General features: G+C 38.4%; 1 protein-coding gene across 1 annotated transcript; it reads right to left on the reverse strand.

Moving 5' to 3' along the window:
- Positions 1 to 3901: 3901 nt before the first annotated feature.
- On the reverse strand, positions 3902 to 25885 carry LOC121868598 (sodium/nucleoside cotransporter 1-like). The gene is made up of 14 exons (XM_042369380.1): positions 25776 to 25885; positions 19495 to 19668; positions 18690 to 18818; positions 17748 to 17852; positions 17034 to 17114; positions 16338 to 16423; positions 11682 to 11835; positions 11241 to 11435; positions 10398 to 10559; positions 9612 to 9865; positions 9080 to 9254; positions 8378 to 8536; positions 7442 to 7622; positions 3902 to 7227 (listed from the first exon to the last, which is right to left on the reverse strand). The coding sequence occupies exons 2-14, from the start codon at positions 19636 to 19638 to the stop codon at positions 7127 to 7129; spliced, it is 1926 nt and encodes a 641-aa protein (XP_042225314.1). The 5' UTR covers positions 19639 to 19668; positions 25776 to 25885; the 3' UTR covers positions 3902 to 7126.
- Positions 25886 to 27013: the final 1128 nt, after the last annotated feature.

The raw sequence follows: 27013 nt of genomic DNA on the forward strand, positions 1-27013 counted from the left end.
AATGTAATGTGGGCGTCTGATCAGCTCACCACAGGCACGAGTCACTCAAAACAATGTGGCGCACGAAGGCGAGAATATACTGTAAACTGCGATAGGAACAGCGCGAGTTTTCCATCAGAGTTCGTCCTGATATCTGATAGTTGGCGACCAGTCCGCCACTCTAAACGTTCTCGGGCTGTTTTTACCAATCTTCCTAGGTTTTGTATCTCTCTGGGGACCCAGTTTTTAATTTCATTCATCCATCCCAATCTCTGCCTTCCATGGCCCTCCTACCCTCAACTTTACCCATTAATATTTTTATTACGCCCTCATCCCTATTTATATGACCAAAGTATAAAATTTTTATTTTTATTTACATTTCAAGAATTTTTCTTGACGCGCTTTCTAATCTGAGTACTTCTTCGTTTGTTTTCATGTAAGTGTAGCTTAGCCATTCGCCAATAACACCATATTTCAGAGGCCTCCAACCTCGTTCAGCTGGTATCTGAGTGTCCACGCCATATAAAGCCTTTCGGCAGCCTTTTCTCAAATTGAAGTTAATGTCCCTTTTCATTCGGTCTTTTATATTATTAAATGCTGTTTTTGCTTGTCCTATTTTCATTTTCCACAACAAATTATAATTCATCTTTCGTGCGCCGCGTACTTTTGACCATGACTCGCCTCTTCCTGATTAGCGAATCAACTAATCAGACGTCGTCGTTTTGTCAATGGATGCCTCTTGTCTACGTATATGAGAACAAGCGCCCAGTTAGAGGAGGCTGTGATGTGGACGTGGCAGATCAGCCAACAGCAGGTACCAATGCTGTCCTGTTTCTTACAATTTACTGTACAAATTATGTCGTCCAGGAGTGTTCAGGAGTCATAATCCGAAGTAATCATTATTTGCTGACAGTATAATCACTGCAAAAGCAGGTAAACCCTTTAAAACGATTTTTTACATTAAATTATATATTTTTTATTGTCTAATATATCTGTAATATGTCCAGCGCCTACAAGGGGGTAGTCGAGGTATGGTATAGTTTATTTATATTTGTGTTCACTGTTGTGCTCTTTTATATGTGACCACCATCATCCAATCATAATCATAATATTAAAATGCTCGGTATCCGCCCTGAACAATAATAATACAATCAAAGTCCATATACAATTCACTATGTATTCATGATCATTGAAAAAATTCTACAGCTCAGTTTATCTCCTTCACAGTTATGAAAGTGAATAACTAAAATCTTCATACACATAACCATCCAGTCTAGATTAAATTACGTGTGGGTTAACAAATAAAAAGATGAGGTAAAACAATGTATTAACGGCAAACGATATACCAAAAACGCTCTGGGTCCCGTCTGAACTGGCGGTGAGCTGCATTACGTAAACTATATATACCAGTAATGGATCATAAGCAAATCCACCTGTAAGCTCAAAAAGAATATATTTATAAGGTAGAAATTTTTCAAAATCTATTAAGAACTTGACGATTTTATACATTTCAAACTAGTCAATTCTTGCTATAGACAATGGTAGGTATATGGTTACATTGCCGATTATTGGTACCCCTGTTTCCCACACCACAGGAAGGGTACCAGTTTAGAGCAGGCAAGGAAGGAAAGCAAAAGCCTTCTAAAATTAACCTAACCATGACGACGTTTACAACAATTCGCTCGGAAACGTGTGCCCATTATTCACTTGTTTATGGTGTGCCTTTAGCTGAATATTGACTTAAAGTGATTTCATATCCTACTGTCATGTGAACGATTCAGAATGAAACATAAACTTTTATTTTAAAGATAAACAAAGAAACTAAACGATCTAAATTTCATGTAAGTTGAGAATTTTTTTGTATATTGCTTGAATGAGCTCAAAACTATTACATACATTTAATATCTGTTCATCACACTTAAGAGGTCATTTCAGAGGTTTTTGGAGCCTATCTATATGTTTATGTGGAAAGATAACGTGTAAGTTCAAAAATCATGTTAGGTCAATTTGGAATCACAGAACTTTAAACATACACCAAAATTCAAGCTGGCATTACAGATTTTTGAGCCCACATACACACTATAATAGTCTTCTTTACACACGCACACCACCTCTAAAGACTTTAATATTCTACCTCTGAATCCATGAAGTGTTCCTTTAAATTCGTCAATCACTCAAAAGGGAATATGATGATGGTCCTTATCAGTAATTTTATGAAGACAAGTTTTCAATATCGTTAGTTGTAAAACATATACCTGTGCTATATTTCATCTTTCTTTAGAAAGACAAATCATCACACTAAAAGATACAAATATAAAGCAATAACTTCAAATTAATAATTCATTGTAAAATTTGGATTTAAATATGTTTAAATATGTTTAAGTGTGCGAAGTGTGACAATAAACTGTGACTTTCATTTTAGTTCAGAATAATTTCACTGTTCTCCGAGATTTACCATATTGTAAACTGACAAAAATTTGCATTAAGGAGTAAAATGATACAGTATGTACTGCACAATGTTATGCAACACTCGTATTTTATCGTGAATGTTGGTCCGTTTCCTTTCTTTTCACACGATTTAAGCATTGAACCCCAACAAGGATAACGGTGATACATGCATACTCAGTCACCTGTAATTAAACGAATGTTTCAACGTACTGAACAGTTAAGGTACTTTGTTTCCAAAGCTTGGAACAATCTTGAGTCTTGAGCAGGTAGTAGATGGAGCTGATCCCTGGCTGTGTTGTGTTGGTGAGTCTAGCTTGACGGTGATGATGTTCTAACCGTCACCTGATATTAATTAATGTAGTAATGAATGTAACTTAATCATATACTAATTATGTGTCCTGATGGGTATCATGTGTGCACAGGTGACACACATGCCATTGTATTATTCAGCTTCATAACTGTGATATAATCACTGTCTACGTATTATATAACAAGCTTGAGAGAGAAAAGCTTCAGCTATTGAGTCATAAGGTAATGCAAATCTAGGTGTCAAATGCGCATATAGTAAAGTCTGGACTTATAATGTTACTTTACCAACAAATGTAGATGAATTTAATGCTAAAAAAATGAAATTACCCAAGAACTGTAGCACTGAAGCAAGCATGACATCAGTTCTTTATTTTCTGTTATAGAAACTAAGAGCTAGCGAGCGGTGCTTAATGATATATGAAATGTAAAATAACAGCCTTTACTTGGTTCAAGTTGTGTCAGTCAACTGATAAAAATTTCAACATCACATGAACTTGCAAATCTGTCAGTATTCATGACGCTACATTTTAATGATGTTCACTGCACGATCTAGTATACTAGTATTGCTGTAACATTTCACTATTGTTCACTGCACGAACTAGTAATGGCGTCACAGTAAACTGATGTACACCGCACGACTAGTAAACCGTGTCACTAGCAATGAAGTTCAGCTTAATTGCTGGTCATCACGACTCTCAGTCCTTGGTAAACGAAGTTCCAATTCACTTTCGTTCATTACGATAACGCCTTTGTGATGTTCCTTATAAATAAACAAATCCCACTGTTGTTTTATCACATAAATAGGTCCCAGGTTTTGCTGAGAAATTGTTGTTCCGGTTAGTGTAATATTTCGTTCCATTCATTTCCACTGCACGGCCGCAGTCTCAGTTTTCTGCAGTTTACAACAATTTGCGGCAGTGACGTCACATCCAATTATGCCCACCACATCAAGTTAACATGATACAATACTTAAGAATAAGACTAACATTTTTGTAGCACTTGATGCTTTCTCTTTCAATTGTTAATTTCATAATTTCACTATATACAGTACAGTATATTGGTACTGCATATATATATATATATATATATATATATATATATATATATATATATATATATATATATATATATATATATATATATATATATATATATATATATATATATATATTATATATATAAAGTTTTTGTGTAATTTTTTAGTAAAATAAAACCTAACCTTCAACTCATTCTTTTATACAAAATACTGTTTGTGATGTTTTAAACCACTTTATATCAAATAATTCTGACTCAACTATATTATTAAGGCTTTGTAATATGACAAGAAGAGGCTATTATCTGTACAGCATAGACTATAAGTACTCAAAAATTATTTTGTGTTTACAATAAAAGCTTTCATTTTTTTTATCTGTTTTCATTATCCATTACAAATCAAGAATATCTAATATATGGGCAGTTATACAACATGATATTTGATTTACAATGATAGTATGCATACACATGTAATTAATTTTAAATTCCAATGCTGTACTGTACAGTACATAACGCTCCTCACCAACCAGTAACTATACACACCTAGTTGATGAGAATAACACAATGTTAAATGACACGTAGCTTTTCATAATGAATGGGGACGGTGTTAACCTTATCATCGCTTATATAATTACGAGTACTAATCCGAAATTATTCCTCCAGAATCCGAAGGCAGCAGAGTTCATTCAGTAAAACAATCCAATCACACATTCAAATTTTTTAAAAAATCGAGAAAATTTAAACAATAAAATGCTTGGGGTGAAGAACTATCCCATAATTACGTCATCGTTTATTTATCACTATCACTATGCATTCTGGAACTGGCATAAGCTAGAAGGTCTTATAAGGGCGTTCACATAGCCCTATGGAGTACTGTCACACCGTCTGGACCCCAGATATGGTAGAGATTGAAAATGTCCAAAGGAAGATCACCAAACTGGTGCCGGCACCACAGGTACCCAGAGACATTAGAACGCCTGCAGTTGCTCAGCTTATACTATACGCGGTCAAGGGATGACTTAATAGAAGTCTATAAACACCTTAGGGGACTATTACCTGGAGCTGGCGTTACCCGCCCCACTAGGAGTCACAGCTTAAGGTTGAAGAAGCTACAAGTTCAGAAAATTGTCAGGGCAAACTTTTTTGGAGTGAGAGTTGTAAACTCTTGGAACAATCTGCCAGAGAATATTGTGACAGCATCAAGTGTGAGCGCATTCGAGACCAGACTTAAACAACACAGGCGCAGGTGCAGATACACTCTGGAACCAGTACATGCCTAGTACTTGCCAACATTACGTAAAAAGAGGCGAGGTCGACTTCTCAATCGGCGAACAGGCCGATCAGTGACAATGAGGATAAAGTAACAGCCAGCGTTATCTTTTATTTTGCGAGAAAGTGATGTTAAATGGGTGATTTTAATGTTTTCTGTGCTCAAAGACAACGTAAAATATATCTAAGACGATGGCTTACAGTATATGTACTGTAGAGGATTTTGTGCAAGGAAATCAGAGGCGAAAACTAATTGATTAGACGTTTCATTGTAAACGTGAACCCTTGCTCGCCGATCAGTTTCAAGTTTTCAACACAGCCATGATGACATTAATAACGACTAGCCAGTGAACTGTTGGCTAAAGCCGACTATACAACAGTTCATTTTGTCAGTTCGTTAATCCGTTTCATCATAGGTATCCTGACAATATTTTAAACCTTGCAGACAGGGCCTAGCCATAATTGTTGTCCCGGGGCCCGGAAAGCTGAAGGGCCCAAGAGAGTCTCCGTTACTTTAAAGGGCATGTCTATAAATTTGGTAAAGAATGGGGGTAGTTACTTGAGTGCCGGAGCCTTACTACATGAATGGCTCTCAGACGGTATAAATTTCATACCGCACTTTGTTTCTTGCTCTCAAATTTAGTTTTAGTTTAATCAAGACTCTTTTGTAGTTTCAAAGTATAAATTGATACTGAAATGGAAAATTTTATAGCATTATTATGCAAGCATTAGTATCATGCGGGAAAAATATCAGAAAAAACTGCTTAGTTTGTGCCAGTGGTCCAATTTTGCTTAGTGAAATTATACATTATACATATAAAAGTTTAAAAATACTATTTTCATTTTTAGGGTCAAATATTCGATTGGCAGTGAGGTGGGCCGTTTATGTGTTAATCTCCATGAAGTAACGTAGAAATGTCTCCAATGTGCAAGTGGTTGGCGCGCATCAGTCATAAAGTATTACCAAAAATTTCAAATTGCCAGTTAAGGTACGCAACCAAGTTTTTAATTACTGCCTAAAACAACAATAGAACCATGTATTTTATTAAAAATAAATAAGCAATTCATCAAAGTGAAAACATCCGGAACCCGGTTTCAAGGATCAACACCAAATCTATTCGAATTAGCATTTCCCTGAAAGTGTGTTCTTTTGTTGAATCATCGACAAAATCTAAATTAATTTTCAGTGCGGTATTTTCTTATCGTTTCTCCAAACGAGTACATAATTTATTTTAAATCTGCACATAATGCTATACTGTACATTCCTATGAAAAAAAAATCAACAAACAGGGAAGACCCAACGACTAAATACACCGAGTTTTATCTCTCATAATTAAAAAATATATATATTATTAGCAAAGTGTAATTTCCAACGCACTTAAAGACTTTCTTTGTCGAAGCACAGTTATAACATTACAATATAACAACGTCTAAATACTATTAAAATACATTCAAAGGTACCTACCTGAAACATTACTTGTCTTTTCCCGGTTGAAAGCAGTGCGTGGTATGAGGGCATTGTTCCTCGGGCTAATATTGAGAGGCAATGGCTTCAAGATTCCCCATCACTTCGATTCAGAGGATCGAAGTTGTGTTTTCTTGTTATATTCACTAATCACTGAAAGCCATTCAGCCAAGCATGAAAATGTAGTAAAAATACGATTATAAAGTCTTCCGCCCACCCGAAAAATGCAAGCTGCAAACGTTGTTTCATTTAGATTCGTCTTGGGTTACATTCCTGATCAATTCTTTTCCATTTTATTTCTTTTCATCGACCGGTAACTTACAAAAACTTAAAGAGGGTGTTCGCCTCGTCGTTGAAACAAGATACGGCACACAGCAGTTTACTTTTGACATTTTAGTGGCAAATTACTGTACGTTACACAACCTTTGTATAATTCAAGAGCGATATAAACAAAGATTGGCGCTCCACGCCCGACCCCGAGTATTGCCCCAGCTTTAGAATGCATTGCAGCTTAAACACACGATGACGTAATTATGCTTAGACCTCAATGCCCAACTAAGTATATTTTATTTTTTGTAAAAAAAATATGAATGATTATGTGGGGACAAACACGGAGAAGTTGATTCAATAGACAACGTATTGAGAGGAGACGTCCGTGGTGCTGTAGGACTCCGTGCTGCTGAGGACGTCAGTCGTCACGTCCTCGTCGACCGTCAACAGTGTTCCTGCATGGGGTAAAATGACTAATAACTTTGCGGAGCATGTTCGTGCAGCCAAATTTTGACCAGACGCCTGCCTTAAAGTATTTGGCTATGGTTTTCTTCACGCAAGAATCCATGAATGTTTGAGTTTCTAATACTGCGATAGTATTACCAAAGGCCATCTAAAGATGGTCTTTGGTAATACTCACACACACGTTAAACATACAGGTGAACGTACCAGCAATACAAGCGGTAAGGAAGCAGACGCAGCTGCCAGCGATCATGGCCCTCACCACCACCTTGGCTAAATCACCCTTGCGCTCTGGGGCCATAGCACCGAACCCGCCCAGGTTGATGCCGATGGAACTGATGTTGCTGAACCCACACAGTGCATACGTGGCGATCGTTGATGCTCGTTTCTGGTCAATAACATTTCCAAAGTGTTTAGAATCCATGCTATTATTGCTTTCATTTATTAATGTGATTTAATAACCAAGATCTTTAACCACTTAAACTAAGTCAAGTGGAGGACCTATTATCTCTTAATATTTTCATATTTGACCAAAAACTTATATTTTGTATTTTATTAGACCATAATGTTGATATCTATCGTGATTATGCTGTGCACTATGAATAGGAATATATTAATTAAATATGGTTATCATCATCAGTGTATGTTATATTTACAATAATCAATATTATTATCAACGACACTTAAAGCTTTCAGCAATTTTACCGCTAGTTCCCCAAGGGTATGCGGTTCTGTCCTGCCCTGTTTAGCAGACGGAAGGAAATTGACCGAACTGTATCACGATGTGCTATATGGTTAAGGAAACTGAGATAGATCGAAGAAACTGTGTAGCAGGCTGTTCAAACTGGGTGTAAATAATGACCTTGTAATGTCAGCAACGTCATGTATATACATACATTAAGCACGTCTCATACTGATCTTGATTATAACTCTTGTTTAATTAAGGGATATCTTGGAAATTGATTCTATTTCCAGGAAGCTGTTCATATATGGAATATACAGCATTATGAACCTAACGAATGGATGGGCAGGCCTTTGACCGTGGTGCGGTGAACATATTTCTGAAAATTTTGCCCATAAGATTTTTCCGAATATAAAAATGTTACAAGTTAGGAGTTGTATAAACATAAAATCTAGACTTACCGATATTTCTCCATTTTTCATCATCTCGGCGAGTTTGGAGTAAGCGACGAACTCGTTGACAATGATCTTGACGCCTATCAGTTGCCCAACCTGACCACACTCAGACCACTCGACGCCCATCACCCAGGCCAGGGGCGTGAAGATCCACCCGAAAAGATTCTGAAGTACGCGGTAACGTTATATAATGGCTTTGAATAATATAAAATTCGTTAATAAAAAAAACAGAAATTATAAAGGTTAGTCCATTTAGATCATGGCGGTTACCCATTAACAGGTGGAGGACTGGGGATACCCTGGGATCAAACAAGTGACCCTCGGGATAGGAGACGAGCATTGTACCCACAAGGTATAAAGGCCCTATTCATTGATGCACCAAGATACATAACAGTAATACATAAGACAAAAATACATGTACTGCATACTGTATATTTTTTATTCCTGCTGAGGGGTGTGTCGGTGGGTTTCTCTTTATCTGGGTTTGATTTCCCAAGGTGACTAAATTATTGTGAAACCTTTTCAACACCAACAAATAAACTTGATCAAAACTTTGTGCGGTTTGTTAGAATATTTTCCAACTCAAAGGTTAGTTCCTTCTTCACCAAACAAAATAACAGTAAGAGTGTTAGGAGGAGTATCCTAAACCTCTTAAAAATTATCACAAAGACATTGTTTACTTTTAAATCGCACAGGAGAAATACCTACGTCTAGCGTGCAAACTCCCTCCTCGGCGCCGGCCAGAGTGCAGGACCAGTCGAAGACGTAACTACAGAAGGAGATGAAAGCGTAGAAGGCGATGAGGTTGGCAGCGATATTAGCCACCAGAGGAATGGCGTTGGTCACCCCCACCATGGCTGCATGTAGACAGTTCGCCTCTTGCCTGTCACACCAGACGAAATGGGTTAGACTACAGACTTCTATAAAAAAAAAAAAATAACTGACCCACACCCAACACAACTGCCTGACCACTTATCTGACTTCCAAACACATAACTGCCTGTCCCCCCCCAAACACAATAAATACACATCATGATAGTTATGCGAAGAAACAACCGTAACGTTAAGCCTCACTCATTTATATCAACAAGTAGAGGTACAGGGAGAGAAGTTCTGGATTTCCTTAACCTCTCTCTCTCACTTGCTGTCCTCTCCTTGGCCCTGTCATGTTGTCATTATAATCATTATAATGTCCCAAGGCTTTATTTACTTAACCTGTCTGTTTACATTCACCACCTTACCCTTTTTCCATCTTGATATCCTTGATGCTGGTACTCGAGGGTTCGGTCTCAGGGTAGAAAAGCTTGGAGTAGGCGAGAGCACCCGGGGCGTTCATGACGGAGGCTGAGAGGAGCTGGGCGGGGTCGACGCCCAGGGAGATGTAGGCGGCCATGACGGAGCCAGCAATGGTAGCGAAGCCTCCCGTCATGACCGCGTGAAGCTCCGACTTTGTCATCATGGGGATATATGGCTTGATGAGCAGCGGCGCCTCAGTCTGTTGACACACACACACACGACTGGGGTTTATATCTGGGTTTGTTATGTCTGTAACTCGAATTCATATAAAGTTAGGCCTGGAACTCAAAGTTTTTATATTTCCAAATCACTGTAACTCTGTTTCTGTAGTTTTAAGTCACTATAATTCATCCACTGTATCTCTAAGTCACTGTAACTCAAAGTCTCTATATCTCTAAGTCACTGTAACTAAAAGTCTCTGTATCTCTAAGTCACCGTAACCTGAAATTCTCTTTATCTCTATGTCACTATAACTCACCCACTGTATCTCTAAGTCACTGTAACCCAAGGTCTCTGTATCTCTAAGTCATTGTAACTCAGACTCTACTTCCAAATCACTGTAACTCAGTCTCTGTATCTCTTAGTCACTGTAACTCATCGTCTTTGAAACTCACGGTAAGTTAATTCAATCAAAGAGAAACACTGCAAGAATTCAGTCTAAGTTCAAATAAAGACAAATACTATTTAAATTCGGTCTTGAGTGAGTCTCCAGAGCACCATAAATGACCCACCTGACCGAGGAAGATGTTGGCGGCAGCATTGACACTCTCACAAGCAGTGGTGCCAATGGTAACCTGCAACATCCAGCCCAGCTTGAGCACCACCCACTGCATCACCCCGAAGTAGTAAAGGATCTGGATGAAGAAGCTGAAGAACAGGATTACCGGCAGCACCTGTAGTAAAGGGAGATTGTTATAATATAAACACGCTGGGGGTACCCGACGCTGATACCTGGGTTTGTTTTTGAAAGGCAGCTCATAGCCTATATCCATGACTACACTATTAGCTATATTACACCCAGTACACGGTCATCTACTGGTATACTACAACTTTGACGGAGGGTCGTTCTTCTTCCTTTGGGGTAGTGGGCCGACCACTGGGGCAAACTCCCCAAATACCACCTTCAAGGCACTTCTGGGGTGCATGCCCATCTCCATGATAAATTTCAGCTCTATCTTCAAAACTGTAGCTCTAGATAGTACACACACACACACACACACACTATGTTTTTTATACATATAAATTAGTCGAAACTATGTATCCATACTATGTTGGGGAAACCAAAGTTCAAACTGAAGAGGTAGGCGTATACTGTACCACTTGCTGGCTGACATCTCCCAGTAAAAAACGATGGGTTTACCCCACTCCTGGTAAGCTATATTCTTCATGATAACACAATAAAGCAAATACTTGATTTTGAGACTATTAATTTTGTTGTTTAGGGAATATCTTATACAACTTGTGTTGTTCACGGCTGTGTTGAACTTATGTACTGGAAGTAATCATTTCCTCCAGCGTGGATCACAAGACAATTAGCGTCACCAAATATGTATTTAACGAACAATAAAATTTACCGAGAAGGCAAAGATGTGTTGTACGGAGACCAGGTCCCCGAACACAAAGCTGGTCCCTGCGTCGGTGAAGGAGAGGAAGGTGGCCACTTTACCCGCTAAGCATGTGAAGATTTGCTGCCCCAGCGGCCACCTCAGGATGAACAGCCCCATCGTGAACTGCATCATTAAACCCCAGATGACGTGGCGCCACCGAATCTGAGAAAAAAATTACTTACATCTTTAGCAATATTTGAATCATGATAACCCTAGTGTAAACCAAACCCTGTAATAATAAAAATTGAAGTCTTGCAAGTTAAGAACCCCGACTAATATAAAACACTTTACACCCTAGCAAAGTGTACCCCGACGCAAACAAAGATAAATTTTCAGTATTAACCATCTTGGACTAAAATAGAAAGTATTAACTTTCTTACATTACATTAAGAAGTGATCAGTACGAACCTTTCTGGGGGCGATCGAGAATACGAAGCCGAACAGGATCAGCACCACCAAGCCAATGAGACCCTGGAAACGGCGAACGTCATCTTGTGCGTCGAAACCCAGGAATACCGCCACACCCACCAACAGGAGGAGACCCACCACCCAAGGTACCCACCTGCCAGGGGAAACAATATAAGGTCATAAACAGCTACACAGCCCAGATGAAGATGAATGCTCAGTTTTATTGCACTTCTTCCTCTTCGCCACCCCTATCATCAGCTACTTCGGGCTGTTATACAGTCTAAATTTATAAAGGTTCGCACGAGGGAAATTCCTCGGCACTGTCAATGCACCTAGCTAACGAGCCGCCGATCAGTGGTGAAGAGGATAAAAATAAATAACTGGTTGACTTAAGCGAGATCTTGGAGATATAGAGTTTGACAGAATCTTTTCAGGAAATTAATTGCTTTCTTAAATAGACAACTGACAATAACCAAACTACGAATACCAGATTCTCTGAGGTTTGGGCATCAAAAGGACACAATTTCAGTAGGACTTGGAAACTCATAGTTATCCCCAAGGGCGAGATTAGTATTTCGTCATTCTCCCTGGCAGACTCAACTCCCACTGATGTGGCAATTTTATACTTTTACTTTATTTTTATCCTTCGCCACTGATCGGCTTGTTAGCCGCTTGGGCGATCGGTCACGACTCTTTTCCTTTATATTCTTCACCAAAAGGTCGGCTCGCTAGCCGCCCGGGCGATCGGTCACGTCTCTGTCACGCACTGTTGGCAAATACTGGGCATGCACCGGCTCCTGAATGTACCTGAACCCGCTCCAGTGTTGGTCAAGTCTTCTCTTGAAAGAGCTCACACTCGGTGCCGTCACAACACTTTCTGGTAGATTGTTCCAAGAGTTTACAACCCTCACTCCGAAAAAGTTTGCCCTCACGGTTTTCCGGACTTGCGGCTTCTTCAATCTTGAGCTATGACCCCTTGTGGGGCGAGCGTCCGCCAGCTCCAAGTAAGGACACTCAACTGAGTAGTGCCCCCTGAGATGCTTATAAACCTCAACTAGGTCCCCCCTTGCCCGTCTGTAGTATAAGCTAGGCAAGTTCAGGCGCTCCAATCTCGCAGGGTAGCTGAGATGCCGAAGTGCAGGCACCAGCTTGGTGGCCCTCCTTTGCACATTTTCAACCAACTGACAGTCCCTAGCATATCTCGGGGACCAGATGGGGTGACAGTACTCCAGATGGGGAAGCACTTCACTCCTGAAGATCGTCACGAGGGACGGACCGTCTAGATATCTGAACGACCTTCTTATAAGACCCAATAATTTATTTGCCTGATTTACCTTCTTCTCACAATGGCCTGAGAACTTCAGCTCATTGTCAACATACACACCTAGGTCCTTCTCACACACAGTCTCAACTAGTACATTTTCTTCATCCCGTTGGGACATATGGTACGCCTCCTTACCGTTGGTACGCCCCAGGTGCATCCTCTTACACTTCGTGACATTGAATCTCAGCAGCCATTCCTTCGACCATTCCTGGAGCCCACAGAGGTCCTTCTGCAGCTCCACACCCTAATCAACCAACCTCATCCAAACATTTATGGGAGGTAAACTCAAATTTTAGAAACAAACAACAACAGCCCAATACACTACCTGCGGCCCCCACACAACACCATTAATCACCACACATTGTGCGGTCAAAAAGTCTTCATCCCACATTCCGAATGTACCTTCCAGTTTGATTTCAGCAGTACACTGTCGAAAGCCTAAAAGTAAATATTGTCGATATTACCACCGTTCTAGAATATGGGTCAAATATCAATACCTTGAGCAATTGTGTCACAAGAGCGCCCCATAAAACCGTGTTGCAATACAAGGTTGTTTTAGTAGATGTTCCATCGCTGCATCTCTGATAAACTCTCACATTTCATATTATGCGTCAGCTCACGTCTATAGTTGTGGAGTGCCTATCGCCTTCGAAATAGGACTCACATGCCACTTTCCATTCACTGGGACCATTTGTTCATCCAGCATAAACAGAATCTTCAGGGCTCCAAGCCGTTGCACAGCCTCAGCACCAGATCACCATGTCAGGTCCAGGACTTATGACCTTAGCCTGGACAGTTTATTTCTAATACCCTCGAACAATGGGGTCAGTGCTGTGTCGAACCGTCTGTCCTCAAACCCAGGAAGGTTACATCCCTCGTGAACACTGAGGAAAAGAAGCTGTTCAACGCCCCAGCTTATCCCAAAATCTCAACACCATCTTCAGCCTCAGGTCTGATACCCTACCAGTTTCATCGACTTTGCATCGAAACGCCTTTGGTTCGACCCCAACCAGCTAACTCCTTTCCTTTTTGTGGTTTGCTTGCAACATCCTCCTTTTTCATTGACCAACCCAGCTTACTGGTTTTCATTGTCGACCGCAGGTTCAGTGAGATCCTCGTATCCGAAGCACTGGTCTTGGGTATATATTTATCGACAAATATTTACAAAACACACCCCCAAAACACCAACCCCACCCCACCCACAACCAACACCCCCCAACAAAAAACAAACAACACACCACACAACACCACCCCACCCCAACCACAAACAGTAAATACAATTGCAGCTCATCCCCTCGTATTCCTGAAGCACTGGGACTTTGGTGTTGGGTATATATTTATCGATCAAATGGGTCATTTTACTAGTTATGATATTCAGCGTAGTGTCTGCGTTCTTGTGCCTTAATAAGTCAGGCCAGTTGATGCCCCTCATCTCTTCCCTCATCCCATTGCCAATTTCCTTGTAATAAAATTTGCACCTTGGCCTGGCCTTATCTTGAACTAGGTAACAGTTAAATCTGAATGACAACACTGTGTGGTGACTGGTGCCAGCACTGGGGCAAGGTGTTCCAGTTTGGCCACCATACCCTCCTCGTTTGTTATGATGAGGTCCGTGTGGCTTGGGTGTTTGTTCCCCTCTGTAATGTGTCGGGTCTCTCACATGTTGGAACAGTAAATACAATTACAGCTCCTCAACGTCAGTCACAAAGGATCTTGACTGCTTCATCTGTAATCAGAAATATCTAAGTTGACTCAAAACAATGGTGTTCTCACATACTGTACATTCAAATTTACTTGAGAGAGGTTGGGTACAGGAAGTGGAGAAAATGGACGGGATCTAAGCTGGAGAAAACGCGTTTCTTCCTTGGGATAACTCCCCAGTTATCCACATGTTTTGTGGGGGTGGCGGCCGTGGAGCATAATATGAATCATCAGGTTTCAAACAGACCAGCCGTGCCACCGTGACCATGACACAGTAATCCCCCAAACCCTTGGGAAATGTACTTCCCTATTTCAACATATCAGAGACACAGTGTGTACAGTACTTTTGATTTGGGGGCAATATTTTGTTTAATTGATGTAAGGAGAACATCTAGGAAACCCTCGAATGGCTATAAGCAGCAGCAGCCTTGTGCTCATGGACGTGTCACTGTGTGGTAAATAAATATGTTAAAGTTACTTCTTCATAACACATTGTGTCAGGGATGCTCCGTAAGATTTACCTTAGCTTATTAGTTAGGGTTAACTTATATATTATATTATATCGCACTGTCCGAAAGCTAAGGCAAAAATGTGGACAACATACACGGATGCACTAGACTAAATTTCTAGATTTTAACCTTTACCTGGGTTGTACCTTCACACGCACAGGGTGGTAGACCTATGGAATGGTCTACCGGCCCAAACTGTGGAAACAACAGGCCACTGGCCTCTCGGAAAGGCCACCTCTAGTGGATGTCCATTAGGTAAATAAGGTAAGCTACCCTCAGACAGCCTCCTTTACGGGGTAGGGGAGGCTGCGTCCTTCAGTGAGGTCACGGGCAGTACTGTATAGGGTCACCTATACCAGGAAGGTCGATATTTCTTCCCGCATCTTCGAGATTTTACAACAGTAATTCTCTCCTTTAAAATTAAACATGTGACGGATTGTTCTCTTATTTTCAGGTCTGGTGTTCATCTTGCTACCCATATCATCGAGGGTTTATTAGTTTTCCTATTTTAGAATTAAACGTTTGGTGAGTTGGTCCTTTACCAGTGCAATATGAGCGACCTATATACCCCATCAATCAGTACCATCTTCCTCATCTCTGCCTAATACTGCTCTGTCTCAATGACTTTTTATATTAGCTCCTGAACAACAATGGTGTGACAGCATAAACGATTTTCGGGAGATTTGCTGATTCATTGTTAACTAATGATAGAACTATGTCCACTGGGTCCTCAGGGTGACGCTAAACTTGGGAAGATTGGTAAAGACAGTCTGAAAACGTTAGGAGTGAAGGGCCGTGGTCACCAACCCTCAGACATGATAACCGTACCTTGATTGATTGATTAGAACTTACCTTGATTAATTAGAACTCTTAGGCTATACAGTTATTCATTTTCCTCCTGTACTGACTGGACTACTACACCGAGTGATTAAATAAAGTGTCGAGTGGTGAAGAGGATAAATAATACTGTATATCTTACATTAGTTTTGAACCCAGTAACTACATCCAACTATATCTCCTTCATAATATTCGTATAAACATTATAAACACGACACAGCAGCTTCTTGGTAGTGAGTCTCGTTGCCTTCGTCCAACTACTTATTATAAATTTAAGCTACGTACTTGATTGCTAAGAGGTCGGTCATGGCGACGTCCAAGGACTTGATGACTGTACGGTAGATCATCGCCCCGAAAAACCGCTTGATAACCTGAAATAATAATAATAATAATAATAATAATAATAATAATAATAATAATAATAATAATAATAATGATAATAATAATATTAATACTGTACCTGACAAAATCTAATCGTCAGTAACAGTGGTATAGCGGTAACGTGTGTCCTGGGTTCGATCCCCGATTGGGTAAGATGTGTGCCCTCCTGTATAAACGCAGGGCAATGAAAATCGTAACAAAGAACAGACCAACCGCCCAAACGGCTAGTAACCTGATAATTGGTAAAATAGCAGATAATAATAAAAATGATAATTATAAAATATTGTAGTTAAATAAAATCATGAGATATGAAAATTAATATTATATAGGGAACCAACGGAAAAGGAAATCCCGCCACAAAATTTCTTAAGTCCTAATGCCCCGTTAGCTTAGGTTACGTTAGGTTATGCTTAGTTAGTCTAGATCAGGTTAAATTATGTCTCTTCAGTAGCAGGTAAATCAGGTTAGGTACGTTAGGCGATGCCGGATTAGATTTGGCTAAATAACACCAGATAGTTTAGGCTAAGATAAAATAGGCTTGGACAGTTTAGCCTGGGTTAGCCTATGTTAATTTAGAATATGTTTTACGATCTATCTCACCTGGAAGTATAGGAGTCCTAGACCGACCAGGCAGGTAAGGATGATGAGAAGACCGTCAGCGTCACACCAGTAGTTATCCTTCTGCAGTAGACACATTACGCGGTCATATCAGGCGTTCAAAGTTAACACGATGGTTTTTTTTAACCGTGTGTGTGTGTGTGTGTGTGTGTGTGTACAAAATAAACGTTTACAGTATAGTGTATCTTTGGCCTTAACAGGCAGTCATGCTAATTTTGAGCTATTAAAGTAAAGCAAAGTTTACACATATAGTTGTCAGTTAAACTTGAGTAAATACGATAATAGTGAATTTACAAATTTAATTGAAGAAAAAACAACACTAAACAACTACATAAGCCTATGAAGCAATGAACACTGCCCTATAATCTATAGTGATGTAATATATTGTAATGCTGATATCATAACGCATTGTATTACTACGCTTCAGCAACTAAGGTCTTTAAGTGCGTACTCGAAGTTATGTCATTGATACTAAACAAACACCAATACAAATTAAAAAACACGAATTTTTTCATTTACAGAATCTAATTTATCCTGTCTCTTATTTGTAAAAAGAAAATAATACATATTGAGAGAGATAGAGAGATAGATAGAGAAAGAGAGACTACATTTACTCGGGAAAAAATGTAAGGGGTTATAAAGAATGTATATTTAACAGGGAGTACCAACGTTTAATCCCAGAGCAGATCTTCCTACCTCAGCTTTGGTGGTGATGATGAGCACTGCGATAAAGTAGAGGAGGTAGGCGACCAGCAACACCAGCGACAACACAATACTCTTGTACTTAGGTATCTGACTCTCCTGTAACAAAAATGCGAAGAGCATATTGTCAACAGAAACGGGGTATCACAGTAGACCAAGATGCCTTTAGGCTTTAGAAAACTATTACAGTATACAGTTTATTTTTATGGTCAATGTGTGTTACTAGTGCTGTAGAAGGGGGATTTGGTAAGTAAATACATAAAAAAAAAATACAAAAACTCCAAACTACTCTCATAGAAGCAAAGCAAAATGAACACGTATAGACGGAAAACAAAAGAAAAGCGGTGAGATATCAAGTGAAGAACCTAACACGTAAAGACGGAAACTATAGTGACAGTGGGCGAGCCAAATAAAAAAAAAAGAAGACAATTACATGGGAAGATAAAATTGATTAAAACTAGAGGCACTTCATATTCAGGGACAGTTAAATATACAAGACTGGAAACATCAGAATACCATCAAGTATTAAATGTCACATACGATGTTGACTGTATTTTATAAATAACATTGATAAATAAAAGCAACAGTTGGCTCTTGTCGTGTGTGTGTGTGTGTGTGAGACCCTTGAACTGATACTGTACTACCATACCAATTATGTTCACTGGAAAATCCACATGTGTGATAAGACACCCAAGATAAAACTGCGATTACCAGGTATCAAGATTCCCTTAGTTGACACTGAGTAACACCAGACTATGGGTACGATAAGACAGCAATTATATTTGACAGATAAAAACAACAGTACTGCGATATATATTCAGTATATGAATGATGAATGATAACATATTGGTTCAGTCAGACATAATTTTAACTTGTATGTAAGTTTATTAACATAGTTTTAGTTATTTGTAAAACATGCAGTAAATATAGTCTTACAGGTATGGGGATGGCCTTCTTTAATTTAGTCTTGATCTCGAGGTAGTTGGGCAAGAAAGTGAGAAGGCTATAATCTTCCTCCTGGGCGTGTGGCAGCACCCCGGTGTTCGTCACCAACACGTCATCAGTCTGCAGGACACACATGGCTGCATTATTGGGTATGAGTAGTTGACGGCCAGGAAATCAATTGAAGCAAGCAAAGTGGGTATGATTTGCAAGTGTGAAGTATATCTTCCCTAAAATGTACACTAGATGATAGTTTTACTTATGCCTGTATACAATACACGCGTAAGAATATCAAGAATATTTTGAGTAATTTTGGTGTATTCATCAATATATTTCTAGACACCACGCAGTTACATCAGTGCGGGTGTGTACTGTACGTAGTTCTAGGCAAATGTCACCTGTACACTATATGGTGTTTAATGTGAACATACATTATACAACAATCTATATCGAGCTTTTAGTTAGAAATATAATATTTTATTTCCATTTTATAATTAATAATGAGTTTTTAACAAATTTTGTTTTAATTTCATCAATTAGGAAATACCAATACAGGAATACTACTCAGGTATACTCATTAGTGGAGCGAAGGTGTTTGTTTGTCTACAGTGCTAACTATGAACTGTGTGAGGTACATAATTATTAATTTCACTTATCAAATTTTTGGTATATTTACTAATGATTTAAGGAGGACAAACACTTGGTGCCAACAATACTCATCAAGTATAGGACATTATGTCACCACCAAGTCATTGTTACGTACCAACAAAGCCAAGATTCCAGCGTGGTGATGCTTTACCTTTGCCTGGTCGAACTGTGTCTGGGGAAGATCCTTACAGACGTCGTCAGCCTGGAAGGCCATGTTTTCAACACCGCCACCTATGTGTATCGGTGCCTTACCTTCCGACCCTACCACCGTCATCTCCACCCTATCTGTGGTCATTTGTGCCGTGACTGGAAACCTTGCAGTAATCTGGAATGATATGAGACAAGTGGCATTCAGTACAAACACCAAAAAAATCCCGAGTAAAATGGAAACCCAAAGAATTCCCTAATTATGGTGGACCTGTACCTCCCAAAATATGGAAAGATTTGCACGTTTTAAGAAACTACAGTACTGGAGCTCAGTGCTTATGATCCTGACAGTTGAAGCAACTGAATAAAAAACCCAGTAAGGTTACACTTGGAATCGCTCTAAATTTTTTAGATGTCTGATAAACAGGGGGGGGGGGCGGCGTTTGCGGAGATGTGTATTTCACAAAAAGCTTTTTCTACGGTTCACAGGGAGCACTGTGAAATCGTCATCACATCATAAAAAAAGCCGACAAGAATAAACAAAAAGAGAAATCTCTCATCATTTATCAGCATATCAAACTGTACACAAGTTTCAGGTTCACCTCGATGAGATGATAAGTAGCATCGCTCAAGACTTTGTGTGTGACATAGGTGTCTGCTGGTGGGCGAGCTCTTAAGAGGATATCTGGTCAAATGGTTCCCGTCCGAATGAGTGCTAATTTAGTAGTCCATAGTCCTACTGGACCTCATTCCTAGTAGATCTTACTAAAGCGTCATTCTTCAAACAGACAGTACACAGAACTAGGTACTGATGACACCAAAATTGGACTCCGGCTGAGCAATTTCATATCATCAACACAAGCCGAGTTATATGCAGTGTTAGTTGGATTGGAAAATGTTGTAAAGAGGAATAAAGATGCATATTTTCTGTTGATAGTAGAGCAGCTTTGGATTCTTTGAACAGCGGGAGTCCGGTCTTTGAACACATTATTGGTTCATGTGGAACATTAGTAAATACAATAAGGAATAAGGCCATAGTGTTCGATTTGTATAGGTCCCTTCATACGTAGGGATTGGTCTTAATGAAATAGTAGATATAATAGCAAAAAGAGCCACGGAAAAGTCCGAGATCGACATATGTATTAAAACTTTGAAACAATTAAGGAGCAAATTGCGGAAAATACAATCAATAGAAGATAATTTAAAATGGAATGAAATATATGAGAAAAGTGAAACAATGAAACATTACCATCATGTTCTCATGAACACAAATTCTACACATGGGAAAGATAGGAGCAGGTGGAAAGATTCAGTGAATATGAGGTTAAGATTAGGACATAAATATTACTGGTTACTTGGAGCTGAGAGAAGTGAACAGGATAAGGAATGTAGAGTTTGTAGAACATCCAGATCCCATACCCTGCCACATTATATACTGGAATGCCCATTGCTTAATGGATATAGAAGTGCCCAGATAAATAATGTCTCCATGCAAATAGAATGGATGTTGAAAAATAGGAAAATAGATGAAATATTAAAGAAATATAGAAATTTTGCATCTAGAATATAACTGTATGTACTATAACTGATTATATGAGATATATCTGTGTTAGGGATTTATGTGAGTCCTGAGAGGGACAGTCCTGGACTGGCTTGGGGATGACTTATGTCACTTCATCCCTTTGAGATGCATTTTTTTTTGTATCTCAATAAACGTGTCAATCAATCAATCAAACAGGTCTCAATCCAAATGGGTCCCAGACCTACCGGCCCAATTCACGAAATAATGATAAATATATGACTATCATTCTATCTTGTTGTACAGTCAAGTTTGTTAATTTAGAAAAGGTTTACGACAGAAAGCCAAGACAATTATTGTAACTTTAAACTGACGGCGTCCTTTGAGGAGGGGCGGGGAGAGGAGGGGAGGGGAAGGGAGGGGAGGAAGAACTGTACAAGGATACATCCCTTTGAGGACAAAAAACTTTAAACTATCGTCTTTGCAGTGTTAAATTATCGTCCTCGTAGGGTTAATAAGACTGGGGTAAGAGTATCGGATAAGTTTAAAGTCAATGTTATTGGATGAGGCTGCAGGGCAATACTCGGGGTCGTTTGTTGTTTATCAAGGTTATGTAGATGATAAAGTACAAATTGGACGAACAGTACAGTGGATGACTTGGTGAAGATTGCGCAGTGAATGGATACAAACGCAGCAAGAAAAGTCAAGAATAATGGTGGGAAGTGTTGAGTGGGTTATAGATGAGTTTAAGAGAAGTAGAAGCTAGTGAGAGAAATCTGCTGATTTTCTCTTTCATCATCTCTTATCCCGCTTATTAACCACCCTAACACTATTTGGCAGATGTGGTGAGGTTAGGTTAGGTTAGGTTATAGGTTAAGTTAGGTTATAGGTTAAGTTAGGTTAAGTTGTAGGTTAGGTTAGAAATTAAGTTTAGGTTAGATTGAATTAGGTTAAGTTAGGTTAGGTTAGAAGTTAAGTTTAGGTTAGATTGAATTAGGTTAAGTTAGGTTAGGAGTTAAGTTTAGGTTAGATTGAATTAGGTTAAGTTAGGTTAGGTTAGGGTGGTTAATCTTTCGGTGAAAAAAAAAGATTGAGTAGAGAGAATTGAGATGATACGACTGCTCTATTCTGCAACTGTGATGATGAAAGGGAGTCAACAGATTTCTCTTATAGTATCAGCTTTTACCCCAATCTTATCAATCAAGATGCAGTAAACAAGTGAATGCGACCCTGAGCGTATATTATCAGTTTATCACTCTCGAATGACTAAGTGCAGTAATAACACTGTATGATTTATTAATTGACAGCATGAGTAATTAACACTGCATGACCTACTAATTACCAATGTATAACTTAGTAATTAACATTGTACAACTTAAAAATTAACACTGCATGGTCTAGTCCGTGACACTTGGAATCTATAGTCTTTAACACTCCATGACCTATAGCTAGAACTCCTGGGCCAGTATCTGACACTTCATGAAATACAGGAAAAAAAAAAGGTTAATTGTTATCATCACTATATTTACGCGTTAAAACATTCATTATTATTGTTATTATAATATTTACGAGTTATTGTTATCATTAACATTATGTCTTCTCCCGAAGCAAATAATACAGCTACTTTTCCTAACTTGGTGAGGAAATGAATTTTTATTCCGAGATAAAAACTTAAAAAAAAAAACGCGTCAGTCTCTTCATAGCTAAATCCGTCTTCTTACTAGTGACGAAATCGAGTGTTATTGGGTGACTGTGTTCTGTGATCGTACCCAGAGATAACCACATTCATTAACACCTGCACACAGCGACACAATCCGATCTCGAGAGCTCTGTATGTTCACTCTCCCGCCTTAGATGTCATGTAAAAACGCATCTAACTACTGCATACCTCATATTGGTTGCTGTACAAAAATAGTTAGGAAATTGGCTCACTAGTCAATTTACCGAGGTTATTCCGGGTTTAGGTCACAAATTATAAATCCTGTATTTCTTTCCTCAACAACCTAATACATAGTTTATATATATATATATATATATATATATATATATATATATATATATATATATATATATATATATATATATATATATATATATATATATATATATATATATATATATATATATGTGTGTGTGTGTGTGTTCGTCTGTTTATATTTACAAATTAGCCAACAAATATTTTTAGGTTTGTATAAAAATTTTGACAACCTCATTATATTGATCATACCTAGCTGTTACCTGTACGTTATCTGAACGCCATCGCCTGGAGGATTAAACCAGGGAAAATTAGGTTAGGCATTATCCAAGTCGTCAGTGTTACGATATCATAACGTTTTATTTTTGTCTTACAAAAAGTGGTCGGCATTATGATATCGGAAAATTATAGCGCACTGATTGAAATATCTTCATTTAACAAGTCATTGAAGTGCTGATATCGTAACTTTGCCCCGTGTACTGTACAGAAGTGTTCAGTGTGCTGGTGCTTGGAGACCACTTTTCATATTTTCCAACACTTGAAAATCATCCTTCCTTGTACTCCAAACTCATGGGCAATTTTTCATATATTCTAGCTCTTGGATAACGTTTCCGTATATTCTAACTCCTGGAGGCCACTTTTCCATATATTATAACCCTGGAGACCACTTTTCCATACATTATAACTCCTGGAGGCCACTTTTCCAAACATTATAACTCCTGGAGGCCACTTTTCCATATATTATAACTCCTGGAGGCCACTTTTCCAAACATTATAACTCCTGGAGGCCACTTTTCCAAACATTATAACTCCTGGAGGCTCTTTCCATATATTATAACTCCTGGAGGCCGTTATATTAAAGGAAAGAACGTACTCAAAAAGGCATTTTCCCAAAGCTCGATATTATGTTGATCCGATCCTCGAGTATTTCATGAATCATCGATCTTTTCCTGAATCGGTTCTTTTGGTAGTCTTATACGCCTACCAGGTGCCTGACTCAAAAACTTTCCAGTATATATCGGTCCTAAAATAATTCTAATTCACTTGATTATGAAGCGATCCATGACGGAGCAACAGTGAGAGGATTTATTTAGTGTTGATGTCGACGTCCTGTTCACAGATGTCGATACTAGAGCCACCAACTTTTGTAGCTGAATATGAAAGCAATTATCGCATTGTTTACAGTATACGAGAGCTCTCAAATTTATCCCCCTTGGTCGTCTTTTAACGCTAGTGATTCAAATTTTACGGAAATTATTACTGATAAATGATGAAACGCCTGAGGTCCACGAAAATTTTCCTGGGCTGCAGGTGAACTTTCCTCATAAAGTACTACACAAAATAATCATTCGTTTTAGTGATGCGGTATAAGTTACAGTATTCCCCAGTTTAAGATTTAACAGCATTAATTAATCGCTAGTCAAAGCTTTTTACGATTTATACGAGGTAATCTTTTAGTCATTGATATTTTCTAAAATGTAAAGACTTTGTTATTTTTCAGTCTCCGAACCTCCACTAAAAATAACAACTTTAAATTTTTGTATGATTTCCAACAAAGACAGCTGATGAGAAAGACAGTTGATGAATTTGATGATAAAATAATGAATCCCTTAACGTACTCAACAATGTTCGCAGGTAAATTTACAGCAAATGGTAACAGGTAGAAATAAGTAAGTTATTTCTTGTAGTATTTGATTGCTGATGACTTACGTTAGGCACGCGCTTTGAAGGCGACGGTTAAAAGACTTGAGTTGTTGAAGCTTATTCATAAAACTATAGGATCAGAATCAACAGGTAATGTATATGTATCAGCAAACACGTTATTGTTATATCAGTATGAATCACTAAAAGCATAGCAAGCAGGAGTTAGAAAACTATTCATTACACCATTATTTACTAGTCTCATACCCGAAGCTGTTTCTTTGTTCTCTTCCTCTGATGTGACTCACACTTCACGTTAGTAACAATGCCATTAACAATCATATAGTGGAGTACTTTGATGTACAATATACAAAAGACCATAACTTTGGTAGTCATACAAGAATTAATTGGAACAAGAATAAGTTATCACAATTTTTCTGGATGTCTTTAAAGGTTAATTTCTTCAACAGTACGTTTTTTTTAGAATGTTACTTATCATGGTATACTTTCCCGTGTAGGAAGATGCAATATACATTTTGGAAACTACACTTTTATCTTGGGAGCCCAGCAACAGCGGGTGGGTGAGTACAGAGCTACAGTACTGTACCTTAGGTCCTTTACACAAGACGCTTCCCAAAGCACAGTTCCATTTAGAGTTCACCGTTTCTTCCAGTTATCTTTCAGTTACATTTATTTTAAAACAAAATAAACCCACACACAACGCTTCCGTGACGCCTGCTGGACCACCACTCCACGACCCCCTGACGGAGACACGATGATCCTCCCCATACTGGCCAGATATTTTGTAAATAATATTGATTATGTGTTAAAGGAATATCCTTCTTTCCTTAGGCTTTAGTAAGCCCCTTTATAATATTTATACTGTATATACTTGTCACACTTGCCAGATGCTTCTGGTGTCATTGTACAGCACGAGGATCCCGCTTCCTCTATCAAGGAATAAACAATTGAAATTGAAATTGAATTGAACAAAATAAATTATTCTTCGTGGCTTTTCTTAACACTTATGACGATATTTTTTGATCAGCTAAAATATATATACAGTATATATATATTTTTTACTATTCTCCGAATAACTACTTTGGTCCATATGAATTATACCAAGGCATTCCCAGCACCCGTTTACTACCTGAGGTAACCAGTCGTGTTACTTGTTCAATCAATAAAGCGGGGGATACAGCTGATCGATCACCTGTGTGTGTCACCGCCTGCCATCGACTCCTGCCAGCACTGAGCCACCCCTCCACATAGAGATCTTATCCTGTAATCATGTGCCTATCTTTCTTGCGATAAAAGTATCATTATTATAGAAGCCTTTAATTAAGTGCCCCTACAGTAGTGGTTTTATGTTGGTAGGGTTAATCATGCTTATTTTTCCATGGAAGTTTATTGATATACAAAGTTAAAACTATAAGATTATAAAAGCTATTATAAATATGGAATATTTTATACTGATAATATATAAATGCATAACGATGTATTGTCAGACTGCTCAGAAAAAAAATATGCATTATTTCAAAACACAGTAGACTCTTCTCACTTAATCTATGGAAACGTTCGGGATGTAAAAGTCTGTCCACCTATTATTTTCTGAAACGTTATCACTGTCATTAAGACAATGTTGACGTTTGTACAATTTGAGTCGTTTATGAATATGGCGACATGCGAGGTGATAACAAAGTCCCTTCACGTGTCTGTTGATAGTTCCTTCAAGTTAATTTCCAAAACATTGGTACCTACACCATATATATATATATATATATATATATATATATATATATATATATATATATATATATATATATATATATATATATATATATATATATATATATATATATATTTTTTTTTTTTTTTTTTTTAATTCACCTCGTAAATCTGTCATAGTGGACACGAAATCATGGCGTACCTACCGATATTTAGGATGTGTAATTATTCCAAAGGCCTGAAATTACACTACCCTTGCTATACTTACAGACTAAGGATTCTAAATAAACGCCCTCACCTATACCTGTGACTGCAAGCATTATCTGCATGGTTATATTTTTAATATAAATAACCAAGTAAAACGTCATTGGCTTCTGTCTGTTGTCTGATGGGCGGTTCTGCCACATCTTACAAAATACGCCAGCCACTCTACAGTGACCACTATAAATGGGGGCAACTGTAGTCTAGATGACAGATCTTCAGCCGATAGTTCATTTAGAAGAGTATTTACAGCACAGAGTTCTTCTTTCCTTCCAATCCACATTTTTACCACACAATCATTTTTCTTTTTAAGTGCCTGGAGGCGCTTAACGCCAACTAAACTGACTCACGCAGTTCTGCCTTTCCTACAGATTTATTTGCAGGTTTACTAAATTCTCA

The sequence above is a fragment of the Homarus americanus genome, unplaced genomic scaffold (genome assembly GCF_018991925.1).
Source record: "Homarus americanus isolate GMGI-L3 unplaced genomic scaffold, GMGI_Hamer_2.0 scaffold59495, whole genome shotgun sequence".
NCBI lineage: Eukaryota > Metazoa > Arthropoda > Malacostraca > Decapoda > Nephropidae > Homarus > Homarus americanus.

Coding starts and splice junctions, on each gene's coding strand:
- LOC121868598 (XM_042369380.1), bottom strand. CDS start 19,638: ATGACCACAGATAGGGTGGAGATGACGGTGGTAGGGTCGGAAGGTAAG. Junction 11,836..16,337: donor ACCGACCTCTTAGCAATCAA/GTACGTAGCTTA, acceptor TTCCCCTGGCAG/GTGGGTACCTTGGGTGGTGG. Junction 7,623..8,377: donor TGAAAAATGGAGAAATATCG/GTAAGTCTAGAT, acceptor GTTATTGACCAG/AAACGAGCATCAACGATCGC.